This window comes from Hypomesus nipponensis, chromosome 11 (assembly GCF_054491055.1).
Source record: "Hypomesus nipponensis isolate SF chromosome 11, ASM5449105v1, whole genome shotgun sequence".
Taxonomy (NCBI): Eukaryota; Metazoa; Chordata; class Actinopteri; order Osmeriformes; family Osmeridae; genus Hypomesus; species Hypomesus nipponensis.
Window position 1 is genome coordinate 17,186,758 of NC_140371.1, and position 23,321 is coordinate 17,210,078.

At 47.4% G+C, this 23,321-nt stretch overlaps 1 protein-coding gene across 1 annotated transcript in view; it reads left to right on the plus strand.

Annotated features, from left to right (window-relative positions):
• The first annotated feature begins 778 nt into the window (after window positions 1-778).
• Window positions 779-23,321, plus strand: part of galnt2 (UDP-N-acetyl-alpha-D-galactosamine:polypeptide N-acetylgalactosaminyltransferase 2) — a 32,460-nt gene continuing 9,917 nt past the window's right edge. The window contains 3 exon segments of the mRNA XM_084710259.1: window positions 779-978; window positions 19,783-19,873; window positions 22,164-22,317. Of these exon segments, the coding sequence (XP_084566385.1) occupies window positions 883-978; window positions 19,783-19,873; window positions 22,164-22,317 (341 nt within the window). The 5' untranslated portion in view covers window positions 779-882.

The window sequence follows — 23,321 nt, forward strand, 5'->3', positions numbered from 1 at the left end:
CCCCTTGCATACTGATCCAGCATTAACATACACTTGGCCATTGCTGTCTGTCAGGAGTCAGGTCACTTAGTTTAGAGAGATACTACCCAATACCTTCATTATGCTCTAATTACATCAAATAGGTTTTGGAATATTTTACTGTACAGCACGCTAGATCCATAGTGTCTTCTGGTAGGTTACATTAGAATGGAATGGAATCAAAATTCCGTCACATCCCCGGGTACAAATTTAAATTGTTGGCAGAGCTCAGTCTAGGAGGGAACGTGGATTTACCTACAGCTTAGATCTACCCAGTCATGTCATGTCAGATCACAGATTAACGACACCATCCAGGATAGGATATATAGGCCATAAATAGGCTATAAAATGTATTGCTTTCGTTTATCAGACTACATTTGCATTTATTATTAACAGTGCAATTTTTTCCAGACCTAATCCATATGAGACTGAAAAATAATATTTACTTTGTTCTGGGCTAGCATTTAGTTCAACTGTCGTCACTTTGCCCCCTAGCGTCGATACATTTAACAATATATTATTTTACTTTAATTGCACCAATGTAGCACGAGCTCCAAATAACTACATCAACAATAAATCGCTTCAAAATCGCAACAATGTTTCTTCTGTCAGCGGTGGGCAGGAGAGCCCTCAGTCCCAACCCCCACCACACTACCCTCCTCCGTCGGTGCCTTTGCAGAGTGTGATTGGATTACAGACGGCTACCCTTTCCCCTCTAACCCGGTGATGTTGGCTGTTTCCTGCTCTTTCTGCCCGACTGCCGAAGCCTCTGTTTGCAGCTCGGCAAGACGCTCAACTTGGATCTAGTACGCTTTAATCAAAGCTATAGAAATCAGTTGATAAATCCACAACCAACAGACAGCAATGCGAAGGAAATCAAGGATATTACTGTGCTTCGCGGTCCTCTGGGTGCTTGGCATAGCGTATTATTTCTATTCGGGAACAACATTAAATCGAAAGGTAAGGCTCTCCTCGACTGTTTGCTGTAACAGAGAATTTATTGAGGCTGGTGAACGAGAATACTGTGGAATGTCCAAGACAAAGCGAGCCATTGGCGTAGAAATTCCCTTTCAACAAGGGAGCAGATGGAAAAATAATGATGGTCGTTGACAACATTTTGATGTATAGCTAAATGATGATTTAGTAGAAATTTGATTTGAAATGCAACCAATCCATTCGGAGGCACGCGACTGCCTGTGCTGAGCTGGTATAGCGGTACCCGGTTCGGTACAGTTCAACCTCATTGTAGTGCCAACATGAAGGCAAATCTCTTTAACATCCGAAGCACACACATGTTTATTTTTGAATCACATCATGGGTATTGGTCTTGGCATATATTTCGACGTTAGTTCAACTTGTGTATGAAGACAGTGGCTGCATGCTGTCTGCTCTCGACGTCTTCATTTTTACAAGCCGTTTAGAATAGGAAGGAAGTAGTCAGAACCCCATATACTGTGAGTGGCGTTTATATTCCTACCTCTGTGGCCAGATGTATCGTTTCTGATTTGACAAATGCCATGCATCGTTCATTCAACTATATGGGCGCATATGACAGAGGAGGGCTTGAATTCATAACAGGACTTTCATCTGTGCTCCTTAAAAAACGAGTATCAAGGTCAAGTACATACATGTTGTTGGAAACCTACAAGCCTATAGTGTAGTTCTGTCCAGGTTTTTTGTCTGTCTCTGTTTGCGTTCCTCTTGACAGTTTTCAGGCTGTAACAACAGCATGTGGCCCCTGCCTGTCATTGGGCCGATAGGGGATGTTGGAGCAAAGAGATAAGGACCTGGGGAGACACTGATTTGATGAGGCTATAATCTGTATTAAAGACAGTTAACAAAGGCTGGTTGGTTATCCATTCTCCTGGTGTGGGCAGACCTGGAATAGGCACAAGGCTAAATCTCTGCCTTCACACACCCCCTGTGAGTGTGTGTGCGTGTGTGTGTGTGTGTGTATCTGTCTCCCCTTCTCTCTCTGAGCCCACACAGCTGATACCGCTGCAGAGATTTCACACCAAGCTGACATGATGGCTTACCTCTGGAGGAATGAGAACTGTGCCGCTCATGTTCCCTCTGGGGGAAAACCAAGGTAATGCGAGGCAGGGACACGGGTTTAGTACCACAACACAGTGACAGGCAGGCGATATCAACTTTATGACAAGGTTAGACATTTTATTACCTGATGTAGAGGCAATATTCCTTAGTTATCTTCATGAGGCTGCGATATACAACTGACTTAAGATTTGTGTTGGATAGTCTGTCTTTTATAGTCACCTTGGTGGTAACCTAAAAATGGGTAGATGACAGAAGAGTGCAGTCCAGTTACCTTTTGGTTGGTCTCTGTTTGTCTTGCTGCCTCCACAGTCACAACCATGACTTCCTGTAGTTGTGTTAACACCAGGAATTGACTACTGGTGACCCTCATCCAAGGCCCAGGGCCAGGCAGTAGCTTCGACCCCAGAGTCCTAGATAAACAATAGTAATCTATGGCTCCAGCCCACCCCCGATGTCACATCACCATCACATGTCCTGCTGAGTGAAACAGTCCAACGACATGCTGGGCCCTGTCTGCCAGATTCGTACACATTTTGGCCGGCCTTGGTTGTCTGTTACGTAATGTGGACCAGGCAGATGTTATGGCTTCTGTCTTTGGGAGAGCCAGAGAGAGGAGTGTGTGTGTGTGTATCAGTGAGAAGAGATGAAGAGAGTGTGGGTCAGAGATATGCAAACTCGGGTGGTTAAACAGAAAAGTAGAGAGGCAGAGACTGTGACTGAGGGAAGAACAGGACAGACAGTACAGCACTGAGAGGAGTACCTCCACAGTAGCACCACTTTTCAATCTATCACATCGATGTGCAATATTCACTTCATCCCTCATCCCTGTACTTTGCAGGTTGTGTCCACAAAGGTCCACTTTTCCTGTGTCACATTTATCTGAGAAACATAAACCTTTTCTCTGACAGTATGTCAAATTACAGGAAGTGACTCTGTAAATAATTGGGTTGTACAGTTGTCCATTAGTTGGAGTGTAAATAAAAGGTTGTCTTTAAATGATTTGGGACGAATCCAGATCCATAAAAGAGTATGGGTTGTGCACTTTCATAAGTTTGTGGACAGTGGGAGTATAACACAGAGACAATGTTGCCACGAGTTTGCGAGAACTTTCACATTTGCCTTCAAGTCTAGCCGTCTCTATGATGTCTGTCTGTCTGTCTGTCTGTCTGTCTGTCTGTCTGTCTGTCTGTCTGTCTGTCTGTCTGTCTGTCTGTCTGTCTGTCTGTCTGTCTGTCTGTCTGTCCGTCTGTGTGATATGTGTATAAGTGCTGCTGTGAGAGAACTGACCAGGAAGATGGCCTGAGTGTCAGCTTTTCCCTCTGGCCATAACAAGCCTGATGTGATCGCTCTGCAACACAATTATTGGCAGGCAGATTTCTGTGCTTGGGCAGGGTGGTCAGCTCCGCGGCCCAGCTGATAGCTGTAATAGGGTCCCGCTGTGCTCGCCTCCCTTTCTAAATCCAACCTCATTTGAGTCCAAACAAACTCATCCTTTTGTGAGTGCGAATTCATTATTGAGGTAATAAAATGTTTTCAGGTTAATGACTGGGTGCCATCCAAAGGGGGTGGTTGTATCCTTTGTGAGTGTGTTTGGAAGATCAAGAGAGTGTGTAAGAGGTCCCACCGTGGTCCCACCGTCAAGACCGCCCGGTCCTGACACAAGCTCTTCTCCTGCCTGGCCCCCCAGTGGTGGAATCAACTCCCCACCTCCATTAGAGACACAGACTGTCTCTCCACCTTCAAGAGAAGGCTCAAGATGCACTTGTTCCGGGAGTACAACGGTACTTAGGAATGGTTTGCTGAACCCAATGTTAGTTTCCTCAAGGATCACATGACTCTTGCTTAGAGACTTGTTGCTCTAGTTGGTTAGTGGTAACTGGTTTAATTCGTTGAATTCGTTGAATTCGCTGCAAAATATTCTATTTTAGTTAATCTTATTTTAATTTTTATTGTTGCTTGCTTTTTCTACAGGTACACTTGCACTTAGAGATTTGTGTTGTTTAATTGTAACTTGCTTAACTACATGCTCTTATGGTTCTTCCCTTTGGCACTTATTTTTTGGTTGTTCACAATGTGTGCTTCTTGTTTTGGCTACCCGCAATGCTTTGGGGCTATCTTGTTGTTATTATCAGTGACCTATGCACTTTGTAAAGCTCTCTCTTGGAAGTCGCTTTGGATAAAAGTGTCTGCTAAATAAATACATGTAAATGTGAGAGAGAGAGAGAGAGAGAGAGAGAGAGAGAGAGAGAGAGAGAGAGAGGGGGAAAGACCGTTGTCTACCTCTCATAAGCAGAAGTCAGAGGAAAGCCCACCGTCTTGTCTGAGCTCTTCAGTCTCCTGCCTGCACTTAGCTGTGGCCTCCATCAACAGAAAGCAAACGCTATCAGGTGACACTCAGATGCTGCTCAGCAGGCCTGAAAACAAATTCAGTCTTACCTCAGTAATGTCCGTTAAAGGCCAGAGGATGGATCTGTGTGGAATGTGCCTGGACATGTGGGGCACCGAGTGAGGGATTGAGCCCTCAGGACTGATTAACTCTAAAAGTAGCAGTCTTGTTCTGGTTCTTTGAGTGTCCCAGCAGTGTTGCCTCCCTCAGGCTGGTGAGCATGTGGTTGGGATTCTAGAGTTGTCAGGAGACGTTACTTTCTATCTATTTCTTTTTTCTCTCACCGTCACTATCTTCGAACAACCTCTCATCTCTTCTCCGCTCTCCTCCTCTCCTCTGGCATATTCCTTTGATGTGGCACAATTCCATTCTTGCTTGTTTGTTCATTCGAGCAGAACAAGAAACAGTGTGTTGGGATATGAGCCCCATGTGGAATTCCACAACCTAGATGATAACTTTCTTTGTTGTATTTGTTGCTGTGAAAGCGTGAGTAGGTTAGATTGTTCGTACCTGAGTATGGAGTTTACAAGCGGAACATTGTAGTTGATGACAGTTGTGATGACACTATTGTCCACTGACCTTTGCGTCCTATGAGATTTACATGGGTCTTTATTGAGTTCCCATAAACAAGCTCTAAACAGGCTGAGAGTCAAAGGAGATGGAAACGAGAGTTGCTTAGAATAGCTTTTCTCTCTGCTTCACTCTTTTCTTTATTCTTTTTCGTTCTGTCTCTCTCTTCCTCCTCTCTGTCTTTGTCTCTCTCTCTCTCTCTCTCTCTCTCTCTCTCTCTCTCTCTCTCTCTCTCTCTCTCTCACTAACACACACACTTACACACACACATTTGGTAACTGACTGTAGGAAGTATGTGGCCAACTGTGATTGGTCCAACCTTGTAGTACTGCCGTAGTAAACTAAACACCCTCCTCTCTTTAGGATGATGCTGGTAAAGCACATAGTACTACATATAAGAAGACAAATGTACTTTCTCAGCAAATACACTGTCAGTGTCACCTGGTGTGTGCGGTGTGTTTGAAGTGTATCTGGAGACTGAAAGGGAGGCTGTTGGGCTGAGGTTTGGGGACTGAGGGCCTGAGACCGGGGCTTGGTGTATGGAGCTTGGTGTATGGAGCTGTCTGGGGACAAAGAGGCTGGAAGGCAAGGATCACCCGCTTCTGGTTTCATACATATGCATGACTAGCTCCCGGCTAGGGTAGAGGGAGAATTGGAGACAGCAGCTCTGTCGTTAGACACAAAGACACTCCATTGTGTAATATTCTATTGGAAATCAACACTATTACTCCTCGCCACACTAGCACAGGGACAGGCACAGTCCCTGTCACAGGCCCTATGTTCCCTGTCAGCCAGGCACTTGGGAAGCCAAGCCACTGGTAGAATGGACTAGCATGCCACGTACCATAACACACTTACCTTATCACTCCTACTATATCTAACTGTGGAATGTTGTTTATCCAACACACCTGAGATGCCGACTCCAACCAACCTGTTCCTCATTAAGACCTGGGGAAAGTGGAAAGATCATTAAAAAACCTTGGCTTTCTGGCTATACTCACAATGATATTAAACACCAGGCTCTGGTGTTTAATATCCCCTACGGGAGGGGGGGGGGGGGGGACAGGGAGACCCAGAAAGAGCAGTAGTGTGTGCTTCAGAGTGGGTAGTGTCTGTCTCATTACAGCACCCCCACCCCCCCACCACACACACACACAGTCAAACAGGACAATAAACATGTTCCGTCAGAGGTCAGGAAGCTCATGCCTATTACATACATGTTTTCCTGGTGCCAAAGAATACAACGCTAGTCTGAAGCATAGCGAAGCCCTGTAAGAAGCTGTTCCGAATCCTGTTGTCAGCATGAGTGACCAAGCCAGGGAGGGGAGAGGAGCAGGGATGAATAAAAACAGATAAAGGTGGTATACCACACCACACAATTTGCAAATGGCAGATAAGAACCACATAAAGGGATGTTACTGAAACAAATGTACCACAGTTTCCCTTTGTGATCACGAGTGTGCCTGGGTGAGAGAATGTGGACAGTGTCAAGCCTATCAGCCATGTCATGTCAATCTGCCTTTAGACAGGCTGACATGACAAGCCAGCAAATGTCAAGTTAGTTAGCTGATAACAGAGATCTGATGACACCACATTCAAACAGTCCAAAGACCAAGGATCTTAGGCAAACTTCTTTAAAACTCCTGTGAAATTTTGCAATAACAAACCCTCTGTTCCTATCATATTATTCTTCTAGGAAGTGAAGTAGCTGACAGTGCTGTTTTCTGTGACTCACTTGATTCTTTGATTGATGATGGAAAGGATCAAAACGAGGAATGAATTTACAACTGGCTGGTGGCTTTACAGCCCTTTCACTAGCTGTGATGCTATAATCCCTTCTTCAGAGTACTGGAGTATCTGTGTGTATGTGTTGTGGCCATCTTTATATCCAGTTCTAGGACACAGAGAGCAGCCCACCTGAAGCTTTAAATCGAACACATCAAAGCTGCCTGACAAAAGCACAATACAAGATTCAATATTTCATGAACAGACATTCTGACCCTCTTCTTGTTCCTCCTCCTGACGCCAATAGGTATCGGCCAGCCTAACTGTGACATTTAGAGTTCCATTGTCCTAGTCCTCTTAGATCCATCACCTCAGGAGAGATGCTTTAGACACACTCTCTCTATCTTCTCTTTCTCTCCCCTCTGTCTCTCTCTCACAGACACACCGCCATGACGGCCCTTGAGTTGAGGTGTGTTGAGGTTCCACATACCTACATACCAAAAGAATGTTGCTTTGCCCCCAGGAATGCTCTGTCAGGGACACGTCACCAAGTCTTGCAAGGCTTGACGTTGCTTTGGTGAGTGCGATTGTTTGTGTGAGATGGCCGTAAATGGCTCTGAACCAGACAAGAAAGGCCTTTTCCCCCAGCAACATAGCTCCTCGTTCCCAGGATCTGGTTGGCAAACATGAGACAGGGGCTAGAAGTAGTTAAGCTTCTTTATAAGATTATTGCATTGTGCAATAGTGTACCACATGACAGTCAAAAGCTGATTGGAAGAGTTTTGATTGTCGTTATTTTTTTGTTGGGGGATCTTCTTTCTCCCTGAAATGAAACAGACAGGATTTGTTGGTCCCAATCTCAGCCTGGGCTCTCGTCAAGCTCCCTGAGGTCTCTTTCTCCCGACCCAAGTCTCTCTTTTTCTTTCCCTTTCTCTCACTCCCCTTTTCCGTTCTCCATCTCAGTCTGATTGAGACAAGTGAATCTCCGACACGACTCTGAGATGCAGTGTATATATCTGCTCCTGCTCTGCCTGGCTCTTTCAGAATATGCATTAGCATAACGGCTCTGATCTGCATCTGATCTCATCGATCAGCTTCTGGATGACTGAGCAGCAGCCGCGTGGGGAACTTCTCTCTGGCCCTCCTGATGTGAAGGCCAGTGATTGGCTGGTATAGGCCCCCCTTACGTTCTTCCTACCAATGGTTTCCAAGGGATAGGAGGCTATAAACAGCCTCAAGCATTTACCAATTTTTGTTAATACTTTTTTTTTTTTTGTCTCATTTTCGCCTCCCATAATCAATCGTTGATTTGTGTGTTATGGATGAAAAGCTTTCTCCACTGGTAAAGTCTGTTCTCATTTTAAAAACACTTTTTTTGTAGATTGTCCTTGTCGTTCCACAACAACAGAACTTAATGACCGTTATCAGATTGCTTCTATTTTCTACAGTGAGAAGGCTATTATGGTGGACAACAGTTTTAAATGCAACGGTTGTCCAGCAGAGCAAGAGTATTACCGCGCTCCATAATAGATTGATAGGTGAAGCTAGACAACCGACTGTGATGACCGCCATCGAAGGATCTTTTTTTTTTGGTGTCACCTCTCCTCCCCCCCTCCCACGTTCTGTCTCCCTCTATCCAAGATGGCTTCTTCCTCCATTATAAATAGGGAGTGTGAGGATGCCAATGTAATCATGGCTGCTGCAGGCGGACAGAATGGTAAACTCATTACACTCAGCAGGGTCTGTTGACATGGAGGTCAAACCAACCTCAAACTGTCCATTATAACACACACACACACACACACACACACACGCAGTCACCCACACTCACACATAAGCCCGCGCACACACACACACACACACACACATATTTACTTGTGAAACGTAATATGCACTTTGTTTCTTTTCCACTGTGTCAGCCGTATTTTGAGCTCCAAATGAGATGAGGGAAAATGTCATGACAATTCCTTCTTTGATTCTGAGCTGTGGTAGAATATACCAGTAGAAACACAGAACTTGTCATGAATCGCTTACTTACTTATACCCGACTAGCTTCTTATGTGAACTTACTTCTATACTAAGCTGTCAACCTCCACACCCCCACCTCAACAATGACCCCTGACCCCTGGGCATGTGACTGTTTCCTCCTCCCCTGCAGCCCTCTCTCCTAGACCTTAGCATATTTCCTGTGTGGATGTGGGTCCTGTGTGCTGCATGATCAGTCAGCTGTTGGTTCGGTCTGGTCTGGCCAGGGACCTAGGATCTTCTACTGGGAAACATGATCAGTTAAGAGAGAAGCTGGAGACTTGGATTATGGAGAGCTCCCCCCTCCCCTGTTCACCAACCCCCATGTGTCTCCCAACCCCCATCACATATTCAGATTTTTTCCAACTTTTAGAAACTTTTCCCCATTTTTTCAATTGCAAAAACACAAGAATTTACATTTTGGGACGAGTCAAGTTCAGTTTGGCACGGTTCATTTTGCACTTCGGGACGGTACTGGGACAGTGAGGAAAAAAGTTAGTTGCGAGCCTTGACCGCTCCCCCCCCTCACACACACACACACATACACACATGCACACACACTCCTGTCACTGTGCCATTGGGCTGCAGTCTTAACACTTTCTCAACTGCTCTCTGGACCAGTCTCTCTCCCCAAGCTGGCTGCCGTTAGCTTTACAAGACAACACAAGGCTTTCTTCTGTGTGACATTGATAATGATACCTTAATTAGGATGTCAGCCTGATGATGCATGCTTATATTCCCAATGGTTTTCCACTTTACACACACACACACACACACGCACACACACACATGCACACACACACACACACACACACCACACACAGTCATACAGAATTTATGACTCTTGCTAAAACGTCTGGCCCAATTTGATGTTAACTCGTGTGCTCTGGCTCCTGACTCATCGGGTGCTGGAGGCTGGGTGAACTGAGTGGCCGTCAGGGTTGGTGGAATTTCTGGTGTGCCTGGAAGAGTGCACTCCAGCCCTTGTTTAAATCAGCATGATATACGAGACCAGTGGCAAAGAGGCTGAGAGCTGACTCCCCAGAGCAACTCGGACGTTAATACTGTGTGTGTGTGTGTGTGTGCATGCGTGTGTGTGTGTGCATGCGTGTTTGTGCATGCGCGTGTGTGTGTGTGTGTGTGTGTGTGAGAGAGAGAGAGGGAGACAGATGCAGAATGCAAGCAAATGAAAGACTGTGTGAGTATTTGTGTATGTTTGGGAAGTGTGTGTATTACGTTTGTGTGTGTGTGTGTGGCTTCCTTTGGCTCTGACTGTGCAGTTATCTGCAGCAGAGTTAAAATGGCTTCATCAGCATTTAACCCTGCCCCTTTCTCTGCCAACCTTCACAGAAGACCCACTTTATAATGATATCTATCATTTTAATACTGCTGGGCAGAGCTCAACCACTGATGGATGCTACCTCAAATTACATTGGCTGTCATTGAAGCAGCGGGTTGAGTGTGTGTGTGTGTATGTGTGTGAATGTGTTAGTGTGTAAATGGGTTTGTGTCTTTCTGTGAGCTTGTGGTCCTAGTTTTGGAATTAAATCAAAGTGCCTGTTAGGTGTCAAGAAGCCCATTTGTTGAAATAGGATGTGTAGTGCAGAGTGGTGCCTGGATGAGTATCTATCATGCACCTGGGCCTGTTGAGATGGTCCTGTATGTCAGGCTAAATGTCGCTCCAGAATTTCCTCTTGGTCTAATGGTTGGTGCTCATGCCTGGAGGAGAAAGAGACCCGGGCTTGTGCTCAGTTCTGAGTTCCATCAGCATGTAGACAGTCCTAGACTTGGGTTGTCCTGCATTGTGTGATATACTGAGCCTTAACTGCGAACCCTGCTGTGCCAAACCTCCCTGTTCTGGCTTTGACTATAGCCAGGAGGGTCAGGAGGAGGAGGAGAGAGAGAAAGAGAGACGGAGGAGGGATGGAGGAGGATGAATAAAGAGTTCAGTTCTCCTGCAAGGTCCTTTGGGCCTTCTACCTTAAAAAATAAATAAAATTCTATCATGCGTTGCTGAATAATTGGCACCGTTTCAAATGTATTTCTGAACACATCTGTGGGTGTTTTTGTTGTTGCCACAATTTTGAGAGTCCACATTGTTGGCACAAGAGAAGTTTTGGCCTAAATCTCTGTATGAGATACCTATTGATAAATATAAAAATAATTTATCCAACAATTTGAACACATCTGTCATTCCAGACTGCCTATTTCAACTATGTGTGTATGTAAGTGTGGACGTTAAAATAAATTCAAACAGTATGATTTATGGATTACATCAAAGTGCTGGTTGACTGTAATTTGTTATAACATTGTTTCTTGTAGTAGGTGTCATCGAGAGAGTCATCACAGTGTAAGCCTCCTAACGTAGCTCCATCATCTGATGGTTCCATGGACTAAACGGGTTCTGGTCTACGCTGTGTTCATGGTCTATGCTGGTTCTACGTTGTACGGTTTCACGGTCTATGTTGGTTCTATGGTCCTGTGGAGTCCTCAGCAGTTCCTGGTAATCAGTCAATCATGCCAAGCTGGACATCATGAAAGCCCCTACAAGGTCACCACGGCAACATGGAAAGCGGCCCCACAGGAAGTGCTCCAGCTGACGGAATGTTGGTTCATGCCAGCAAACCCCAGAATCTCACAGACTGTTACTGTGGTGTACCCCTCCAATTCCTTGTATGGGAAAACAACATATTCTCAGTTCTCTAATCATTTCTATAGCGTGTGGTCTGAGGGGCTCTGCCTCTCCCAGGGTGTGATCAAGTATTATTGTTTTTATCTTCTGAGTGAATACCACTGTGGGAGCTGCTCTTGCTTAGAAAGGGTTAGATGGGGAAACACACAGCTGTTAGGTCCAGTTCCTTTCAGTCTCGTCCAATTCAGTTCTGAGCTTCCCAGACAGGCTGCGTTCCCTTGATGGGTGACCAGAGGCAGTTGTGTTACCATAACAAGATCAAGAAACACCCAGCCCTAGAAAGACTTCCCTATGTGTTTCATTGTGTTTCATTGTGTAACCATAACTTCACTTACATTATAATGAAGTGTAACTACAGAGCAGTTCATGCGCCACTACAATGCTGTTACTACAACTTTTGCTATAAAAACACACGGTATTAAATCTAACCTTGAGAGAGTCTTACCGAATGTGTCCTTTGAACACGTTCTTCCGTAAGCTAGTGACATGCAGACCTCTGCACCCACCTCCACGGTCATCCCCTTCTCTCCTCTCTACCTCTTCACCCCCTCTTCCCTCTCTACTCCTGTGACCTACTTTTCCTTGTGATGACATGTGAATGATTCAGCTTCTCTCTCATTTTCACTCTCCGTCTCTCTCCCTGTCACGGGAGCAGAGCGAGTGGACCCAAACGCAGAATGCAGGCATACAGGATCAAACTGAATCCAATTGACTATTTACTTCCTTAAAAAATACAAAAACTAAGGTGCATGGTTACAAAAACCGACAAGAACAGAGAACACATTGCAGGCTGAAAACACATGGGACCAGCCGTTCTCACACAGTCCACAACGACCAGAAAGACTTAACAATCAGACAAAGACTGACAAGGTGAACAAATATCCACACATAGGAAGGGTGAGGACCGTGGACTACAGCTTGGTGATTACTGACAAGACACTGGTGTGTAAGGAGCCAGGATCCAGGGGGGAGAGAGGCCAGACAAGCCCACACCACAGACACACCCACAGAATGACAAGGAAACACCAGGCATGCTGGGAACACAATGGGGTAGCCTTTCTCACCCCTGGCCCTGAGGGACACACTGCCCTGCATGTTGGAGACGTTTCCCTCTGCCAACAGAGGGATTCAAATGAACGGGTCGTTATCTGGCCTCTGCACAGCTTGAGGACAGCCCATCGTTTGTCCTGATGTCAAGCGCTGTGTGTGTACAGACTGTACCGGCATGCATGCTCTTATATGTTAGAGTGTGCGTGTCTCTCTGTCCGTCTGTCTTGCGTTAGCGAGCGTCTAACTCCCTTCAGACCAACCGTCATTAGTGCTGCTAGGGTTTCCTCTGTGGAGCGGTAATTTTCAGATGGCCTGATTGTCTCAGAGAGAGGGACAGAAACGCATAGAGAAAGAGGGGAGGGAGGGGGGGGGGGAGGGAGGGAGAGAGAGAGAGAGACAACATCCTCACGATTCTCCTGTTTCTGTCTGCTGCTTCTCCATCTAGTCCACATCCCACTGGTGGCTTGTTACCTCTTTTTCCACACCTCTACCTCTCTTTACCTCGTCCCCTCCACCCTGGCCACCCTTCTTTCCCTCTCACAGACAGACTGACAGAAAGACAGGCAGGTTGCCTGGTCACCGATCTGCCCTTTGAACAGGAGCTCTCACCTGTCTGGTGTTCAGAGCCCAGAAACCTGAAGGGATGGAACAATAGCGGTAACACAAGCCCCGAACTCCAGCTTCTTGTAAACAGCTCTGCCTTTCTCCTCACTTTTGTGTGGTGAAGGATCCGTGAAATATGGGTGGTAACTCAGGACGCTCGTGTTCTGAGATGCCCTTTCTTCATGGAGGTTGCCAGTCACGCAGGACTCTCTCTATCTACTGTTCCTCCAAGTCTCGCTGAGTGCAAGAGGCTTCGAAGGAAAAGGACTGACTTTTTGGTGAGGTCCAGCGGGGGAGATGCCCCCACTTCAAATCCCTATTATATTTCCACGAAGCACAAGTGTAAAAAGGGTGTGTGACCTTTTTTTCTAGCCAGTGCTGAGGCCGGTGCTGCCGTATGTCCTGCCTCGTTAGCGCTGCTCCTCTCCTCTCTCCCCGGGCCGTCCGCTCTGCCAGGCCGCAGATGGGGGGTCCGGGCCAGGGGCCAGTGCTCACAATTGCTCCATTGAGCTTCTTCCTCCTCCGCCCTCCTCCTCTCCCCGCCCGCCCTGAGGCTCTCACTCCGTTGTGACTTCTGACACTTTTCTATGCTGGGTCTTGAGTTTCAGCTGAGTGCTCTCACCCCCTCAATCCCTCCCCCAGAGGGCTTCTTGTACGGCCTCCACTAGTCTCTGTTGGCGTCTACTGGTTTCTACTGTCCGAGGATGAAGTGTAGAAGCAAACGGGCATGAGGAACTGATGGACACTGGTGAGCTGGAGATGGCCGGCTGGGTCTGGATATGGTCAATGTGTCCCGCGTGTGTGTGTGTCTGTGTGTGCGTTTGCGCAGCCATGTCAGTCGTCTCTCACCGGGGAGTGTGCGTCAGTAGACTTGAACAGGATCTAGTAGTGTGCTTTTCTAGATGACCGTGAGAGCCAGATGGCTTGAAGGGAGCATTGTGACCATTGTTGGAGCTGCTCGTTCAGCTTGCAGTCCTGCTGGGAGCGAGGCCCGCTGCCCGGCCCGCTGCCCGGCCCGCTGCCCGGCCCGCTGCCCGGCCCGCTGCCCGGCCCGCTGCCCGGCCCGCTGCCCGGCCCGCTGCCCGGCCCGCTGCCTGGCTGCCACCTCACTGAGGGACTGGGAGGTTTGTATGTTCAGGTGCAGGTGTCGGAGTAACTGTCCCCTGTCAGTTACGGCGACATGCCTGACAATGTGATTAGTATCTGACTCTCTATAGACACATACACAAACACACACACTGTAAAGCATCCTGCACAACCTACCCTACCCTTCCTCTCCTTTCTATGAAGCTGTCAAGTCAAGTTTTCTGTCTTTGATTATAGTGTTTGTGTTCCCAATAAGTGGCTGAGCTTGACTGAAAACATGGTTAACAGTTCCTGTAGGTAAACACAGCCCAGTCAGAGCTGGATAAATAGTCGTGAGACAAAAAACATTCTCTGACCTCCTGCCCACCCATTTATTCTATGTTCCCCCCCCTCTTCCCTTGTAAAGAAGAGAGAGAGATAAGGCTGTAAGTTCCCTTCTCAGTTCCATACAAGCAGACCCAGTTACAGGGCCCTATGGAGCTGTTAACAAGGGAAATGACTTTGTCCGGCCAGAGGGATGCCTGTCTGCCTCTGTGGAGAGGGGGTTTGGGTGTGGAGGAAAAGGAAATCATGTTGTTCCTTTTAAGCTGTTGTCATCAAACCGTCAACAAATCTCTGAGAGGTAAGGCACATGGACACAGACAAACACAAACAGTTTCTCTGGTGTGAATTGCGTGGTGTCCATGTTGAGAATGCCAGGCTTTACCGAGCGTTTTCTCGCGAGGGAACCGCAGCCACCGCGTGGAACCGCAGGCACAGAGGGGGGGAACCTGGCGAAACATCCACCGCCAGCCGGGGTCTCGCTCGGCGACGCTCCACGCATGTCTGAGCAGCCGCCGCCGGTTGCCATGGGGACGGGGCTGCTCAGCGGGTCTGTGTGAGTGCTCATGCATGGGTGCCTCGTGGAGAGGTAGACTTGCACCACCGGCTGCTGTGTTGTTTCACTCGTTCGATCATTCACACGCTCACTCAACAGTCAGTTCAGCCAGATCCCGATCACTGAAGCACATGACGGCAGTGATCAGATGACCTCAGTATCAACAGCGATAACCGGATCCTGCAGTGTTATCAAGCAGCTCAGTATGGAAGTCCCTCCTGACACCATTTTGCCGGTGTTATTGGAGCCGGCTGACAGGTCATTTTGCGCTGCGGTTTCAGACAAGGCTTCACGCTCCATCGAACTCACTGACTAGAAAACCCCGACACTGGGAGGTGGAGCCCAAAATGGAAACTGATCGTCTCCATTACTGCTTTAATGAGTGTTTTGTTGTTAGATTGTACAGCGGGGTTATTCATGTTTTTCATGATGGAAGGCTTTGCTTTGTAATTAGCGTGTTGTTATTATAACTCTCTTCTTGTGCTTGAAGGCAAGACACACACCCAACCTAATGAGCTCGGTGTCCCTCATACTGTTGTCTCTAGTGTGTGCTAATAAGTCACAACTTTAATGTTCAGACTTCATTTCTTGGATGTCTCCTTGAAGTGGATTCATCGCCTGGGGATCCTCTCTGAGGAAGACATGGGCTCAGAGAAGAAGGACCCGATTATCCCGGGGAAACGGAAACACATCACTGATGCTACATTCAAAACAAACCCAACAAACCCCCCTTTTTCAAAGGAATCTTTCATTTACAGCTACTCTCTGCCCTGGCTGGGGCTTTAGGCTCAGAAAAGATTCTGTGTGGCCCTGTGATTAAAAACAGGCTTACCCCTTGGACTCTCACTGTAGTCAGGATGCTTGACTGCTGTTCGGTGCGCAGCAGGTGCAAGGCACCTAGTCACACGTCCTTTATGACGAAACAGCAGTCGCATGAGTGTCAGCTATCATGATGTACACTCTAAAACTAGTACTCTTATACTAATGATCTAATACTCTAATAATAACCTTTACCACTGTATCTCATTTATGCCATTCCACTTTTTCGATTAGATATTTTGGTCATATGGTTCAATCACAACAAAACTTTCTTTCCTTGCAATATAAACATCAAATGTATGGGTTTGTGTTACTTTGGTCAGTGTTTGAGGGGGGTCAGGGGGGGGAGGGGTCATCACGTCAAGTTCTGGACAGTTAATGACGATGTCGCAGCAGAGTCTCAATGATTGGACAGAGCAGGGTGAAGCCACTTAGTCCAACAAATACTCACACAAAACGCACACTAAGCGTCATTTCACACAGGAATGTCATAATTAGTCATGACATGGTTCTGGATTTCAGTCTGTCATGGCATGTCTGTTCCAGGCGGCGCATGCTTTACCTTCTGGTTCTTAGCCTTTCGTAACCTCAGCTCTCGTGTGAGGTTTGCCCACAAGGGCAGAAGGCTGTCATCCTCACCAGATGTCTGTACAAGATTGTCTGTGAGAGGTATGCTGTGTGTGTGTGTGTGTGTGTGTGTGTGTGTGTGTGAGAGGACTGTGCATGCCTGCTCATGCCTGCTCAACAACTGTAAGCCGTAAGCAAATGCTCAACTGTAAATAAAATGTAAATGTGTGTGTGTTTCAGGTTGGCTCTTAAGTGTAAATGAAGGCGGACTGTAAACCTGGTGTTAATCTGTAAGCAAGATTGACGCCAAGCAGATTACCCTGGCTTTTTCATTTAGCCTGGGTTTGGCCTGTGCCAGGACAACTTAATTGACAAAATCATCTTTAAGAATCCTCTCTGCTCTGACTGACCCAGATGTTTGGATCTTTCCTGAGACGATGGACATGGCGTGCACACACACGCACACAGACACACACCGACTCGCCAAAAATCCAGAAAGTATTATGTGTAACATGTTGCCAAGCATTTAAAAACACTTCTTACACCAATATAACAACAACCGTTTGTGCGATGATGATGATGAACTGCAGTATTTTCGTTTCATGACGTCTATTGGACGGTGTGTTTCTCTGGAACTACAGGCATGGTACACATACAGAGTGTGGACCAGGTGTTCTTAATTAGAGTTTCTCTCCAGCTCCAACTGCCTCACACAGCGGCAACAGGCCTACAGGACCCCCCTCCACCTCCCTCTCCCCTCTCTCTCCTTACCATCACAGGAACTTTCAGCCAGAGGATGAGTGCATCTGCAAGCAGGCAGTCTGTGTGTGTTTTAGCAAGACACATTTGGCCATGCTTGGCTGGATGTGCCATGCCTACTAGTCAGATGAGGCCACAAGTCAGAGTTTTAGCGGTTGTGTCTTCTAGAGTTAAATCAACTGTTGGCAGAGTTGCTGTCATTCACAGTCTAAGGACTGAGATGAAAACAGCACTCTGATTACCCTCTGCTTATCTGGCAGTAGCCAGCCAATCAGCTGTCCCGCCGGACACCCCTGGCTGTAATTGGCTGAGAACTGAAGCAGTTGGGATGAATGCACCAATGGGGAAACCTATTGTGTTGCCTTAATAGTGTCAGACACTGACAGTTGAATGAATCACTGATTGGTTGTAAAGCTTAAGATAGGGAGTCATTGAGTTAATCACACAGAGAAGGGAGGGGGAGAGTGTTTTGCTGGCCAACAGTGCACAGAATGACCCTGTTTTACCCTGGGTGTGAGGGGTGAGTCAGGAGGGTTTGAATCATGGTCCCGAGGGAGAGGGAGTGAGACAGAGGTGTGTGTGTGTGTGTGTGTGTACTCAGTCATCTCTCATGCAGCTTGGCAGGCCCAGAAATGAGAGGCAACAAAACTGACACAGCAGAAATAGACGAGACAAGGGAAGTCAAATACAGGGAAGGCCTAACATTTGTTAAATATTTCATGAACCCAACCACATTTTTAGTTTGCATCTTGTCTCTTATGTGTAAAACTGAAATATTTTGCACTTTTTGGGTATTTGGTTTAATCTATGACCTGTTAATACCTGGTTTCATTTCAGCTTTTGGAGATAACCTTTATTATATCCTCTTGGCCAGAAGACAGGGAGAATGTAAGATTAAGTGAGAGAGATAGCTGTCTGGAATAAGTAAGTTGAGCAGAGGTAGTTTGGAACCAATTATAAGATATTGTTCAGATGCTTGCCTCTCCATGTTGAACAAACCACTTTTAGAAGAGTTCACCGTCTACATAATTTATATCCACTGTGTTGTATAGTCCAGAATTATTAACAGGGTTTTCAACGCACCACTGTTTCCGTTTAAATAAACGTTTTGTCTGGCTGAACGCGCACCCCTGCTCGTCCTTGATTTTAGCCGGCGTATAATAACCGTGAGCTCCACACAGGATGTGACACGGTGGTGGGAGACCAGAAAGCTGGTCCTTTCTGAGGCTGTGAGGGCTGCTCCAGCTGGGCGGAGACAGGCTGTGTGTGGAAGGTGGCAGGCAGAGGGTTAGTTAGAGTGGGCGCCTGTCTGGCTGTGTCTCCAGTCTGTCTGTCTGTCTGTCTGTCAGTTTGTCTGCCTGCATGCCATTTGTCTCTCTGCCTTTTAGTCCTTCTCAATACAAAAGCCCTTCTGTCTTTGCTGTCTGTCTGCCTGCCTGCTAGTCCATCTGTCTGTCCATCTGCAGTACCACCCCAGTGTGGTTTCTTCTTCTTCCGTTTCCGGCTTACCTTGGCTGGAAGCCCCCACTGTGAGTTGCTCCCATGCTGAGTGGCGTCGCATGCTTCCAGCAGCGTAGTTCCGTTTGGCTCCTCCCCCCCCCACCCCTCCTCCTCCTCCCCACATCACCTGCCTCTGTCACCACAGCAACATTTCCCAGGATGCCAACTGATGGTAGGCAGGCCAGTGGAGAACACATGGGTGCGATGCCGATGCCTGGTGAATTGTGGGTAATTAGTGCTGGGTTATTTCATGATGATGTTCTGCCCTAGAGTTAGCCTCTGTCCCTCTGGCAGGGAAGGCTCACGGACAGTTGAATCACTTTTTTTTCTTCTGAATAGGGACTGATGGGGTACCACAGGATTAGGCTCTCTAATCGGCGTCTGTGAACTTGTGATCCAGCTAGCACAAGGCGTTTCTGAAAAAAAAAATGTTAGGAAAGCTGCCTTTTACCTTGTCAACTTGATCCGTATGTATTTTTTTATGTTTTGCGAGATTTACAGAGCATTACATCATAAAACACATGTACATCACACACTCAGACACACATTCAAGCACACACACACCAACACACACACACACACATACTGAAGTTATTAGAGTGTGGCAGAGAGTGTGCAGTTGAATAAAACATGCTGGTCGCTCCATCCTTCAGATGTGGTTTTGATCAGGAACAGAGGGAGCAGAGGAAAGGAGGCTGGGAGGATTGGCATCTTCAACATTCTACAATATCAGTGAAAGAGCTCTGTGCTGTCTTGGCCTTTGTTTCCTCCGGGGTGAACATTAAGAGTTCGGACACGCAGACGTGTTTCCAAGCATTCACAATGGCGGGGTCGACCTTGAACAAACAAAGTGATAGCAGCAACCTAAGAAAAAACTGACCGTGGAGTAAAAGACGACATCAATAAGAACAGACAGTTACATTGTGCGTGTGCATATTTTCGAATGACAGTGATTCGCAGGTGTGACATGTCACTCAATGTGTGTGTGTTTGAGATGTTTCAGGATGACTGGAGTGTGTGTTACAATAGACATGTCTCTTTGTGTTTCAGGATGACTGGAGTGCAGGTGATTCGTCGAGTAGACACCAAGCCCTCAGCAACGCAGACGACAAAACACACAGTCTGGAGACACTGGCACCAGGTGAGGCTGCACTACATCAACGCCCTCCTTACCATACATCCCATTGAAGAGAAGTTGTTGAATAGATACAGTACATCACACTCTACTAATCTTGTTTCGGACGCGATTGATGGTAATATGTACATGCAAATATGTTGAAAACCTACATGAATCGAATGTTTCACTTGATATAGATGAAATGAGCTCACAAGGGCAGATGCAATAAATAAAAAAACGTAGTTATAGAAAGAGATTCTATGAGAAGCTGGAGAATGCATCAGGGTGTTGAGAATGTTAGATTGTCGCTCTCGTGGGGGACCAATCACTGGAACAGACCCCCCTCTGTCGCCTTCGAACCAATCAGAGAGCTGGTGGAATCAAGTAGAGTGCAAACTGAGTTCTAAGGCTGCATCAGAGTTCGCCAGCTCCTCCAAAGTTCCTCTCTTGCATCTACAAGGGGTGGGGTGTGGGTATAAATCTGTGTTTATGTGTGTGATTGTGTGTGTGCGTGTGTGTGTGTATTTGAGTCCACTTGTAAAAACGTATGCGTGCACATACGTGTGCACTTGTTCGGAAGGATGCGTATTTTTATCATCATTAAGTGTGACACATTCTCTCTCCTCATTGAAGTAGTCCTGAGGGAGCTGTTCCAGTTAGGCTACATGGTAAACATGATGGAATTCTGTCAAGGTGCGGAAAAGAGAACCCTGTCTGGCCCTCTCTGTGTCCTAGCAAAAAGATTAACCGTAGGAAGTAGAATAGAGATAGATTAGAATAGATTAGAATGCCCCAGGAGAGCCTCAGTCACAGGCAATTATCAACATTCAATTGTGTCCGTTTCTACAGCCCGTTTGATGTTTGCAGTATTTAGGTCGATCGACGGAACCATCAAGTTTGAGCAAAACAAAGGAATTGATGCGGGGCCGCCACTGTAATTAGCCCTTCCTCTCACAGATGTTTGGATGCACAGTGACTGGAGGAGAGGAGAGAGAGAGGGCGGACATTGTGATTGGAGCATGATAGATGTGGATGTAAATGTGCTTTTGTACAGGCTGAGTACTAACACATCTCACCAACTCTAACTACACTCCCAAGTCACAGAGTTCAGAGTCAGTTAGTGTTGTAATAAGCAAACAATTAGCTCTTTTGTTACAAGACAATAGCCTTTGGAACAGGTTCTCCCGAATTCAGCAGTTGCGTTTTAAGTGGATGGGAGAGGAATTGCTGTTTCTGAAAGGAATTGCTGCAGTGCTGGTGAAGGATAGAGCAGCACACAGCAGCCTGCTGAAAGACGTGCTGCTGCCTCTCCTGGCCTCCTCTGGGGGGCGGGGGGGGGCATGGGCAGGGGGCGGGGGCATGGGCAGGGGGCGGGGGCATGGGCAGGGGGGGGGGGCATGGGCGGGGGGGGGGGCATGGGCGGGGGGGGGGGCATGGGCAGGGGGGGGGGTGGCATGGGCAGGGGGGGGGGCATGGGCAGGGGGGGGGGTGGCATGGGCAGGGGGGGGGGCATGGGCAGGGGGGGGGGGTGGCATGGGCGGGGGGGGGGGGGGGCATGGGCAGGGGTCCACCCATTTATGGTCATGTTGCTGGGCTCACCTGGGGCCTTATCATGGCCATGTTCTCACCCGTCTCTGCCTGCAAGTACCGGAGCCTACATGTCATACATACACATGCAGTCTCTCACATACACATGCACACTCATACATACACATAAACGTTGTACACACACACACACTCAGACTTGTGTAGAAGTGTGAGTGTGCTATTAGGATTCCAGAGACAGTGACACAGCTCCAGTAGCAGATCTCCCCCTGTGCCCTCGCCTTCACTGACAGATGATGCAATCGAACACTGCCATATGTTTAACAGAGCTCATTAGCATAGCAGCACATAATTAAGCCGGGACGTTATCTTTCGGTGTGTGTGTGTGTGTCTGTGTGTCTGTGTCTGTGTGTGCATGTGACACAGTGAAGGCCACAAGCATGATTTTATAGCCTGTTGCAATGTTGAAATTAGACATGACAATTTTGTTGTGTTTAGTGCGCCTTAATCTAACTATACAGACGGGTGTAAATGTGTGTAATTGGCATAATGTAGCAGATTGGATTGCATTACAGTTTGCTGAAAGTCTCCATTCATCTCTGTGGAATTTGGAAATGAGACACTTTGAGCATAAGAACACAACCAGCTGTTCTCAAGAGTGAATGAGAGGGAGAGAAGTGATAGGGACATGGAGAGGTTTTTTTCCTCTCAATTTCTTTCTTTTCCTGGCACATAAAGCTCTTTCTCATCTGCATGTGTGTTTGCACAGGCAAGGTGCGGTGGCAGGACTTTGACCAGGACCTGTACGTGGGGGCGACGGTGGTACGGCCAGGTCAGGACCCCTACGCCCGGAACAAGTTCAACCAGGTGGAGAGCGACAAGCTCCACATGGACCGCGGCGTGCCCGACACGCGACACGACCAGTACGTTGACCTCACGTCCTGTTCCGCCTCAGAGCTGTTACTTCACAAAGGGAAAGGAACTGAAACGGCAGTCCCTGAACATGTACTGTGCTCAAACTAATCACTTTGTTTTGTTTGGGATTGGCCCAGTCAGCATAACGCCAGGGTGTCCACTCTTGATTTACGGTAGCACTTTTATTCCTTTGTTCACTGCTGCCTCTTTTCTTCTCTGCTTTTGTCGTCGAGGAAAATCCTCCTTTTTCTGTGTGATTTGTACACACAACCGTAATACCGTATATGGGGAAAAAACATGGTGCTGATTGTAGAGTCCTCCTATAGATTTGCCACTGATTATTTTGATGGCCTGTTGTAACTGAAGGCCCCCTGTGTGGGAGGTGTACTAGATCTTCCCTGTCACCTTAACATGTTTATCACTCTCCGCTTCGAGAACAGCTAAGTAGGAGATTTGCCAGGCTGCTCCGACAACTTTGTAATTTCCCTCAGGTCTAGATATCATCAAATGCACGACCAGCTAGCCTGCCACGGTGCTTTAAGTGGACGTGTGTCAGTATTCACCCTCTGTGTGTGCATACGTGAGTGGAGTGTTTTCAGGTGTAGGTGACGTCAGGAGCGCTCCAGGCCCACTGGGTCACAGCCACCTGTGGGGTGGGGGGCAGGGGGGGTGGGGGGCAGGGGGGGTGGGGGGCTTGGTGATGTATCAGAAGTACGCTATCGATGAGGAGGGCAGTGGGGAGGGGGGGGCACATGGGATTTACTGGAATAGTTAGTGGGAATGATAATGAGAGAAGGGTAGTGGGGGGCTGATCGACTTTTTCTTTTCCTCTTTCTTCCTCTCTTTCTGCCTCAGGGATGGATGATAATGAGGAGGGTGGAAGTAGGAGAACGGACTATCTGCTCTCTTGACATCCTGATCAATACTCCCTGTCCTCGCCTCTTCTTTCCTCACCTCTCCTCAGTTGACTGAAAGCTCTGCCTATACGCTCTCCTGGTCTAGGTCCTGGTCT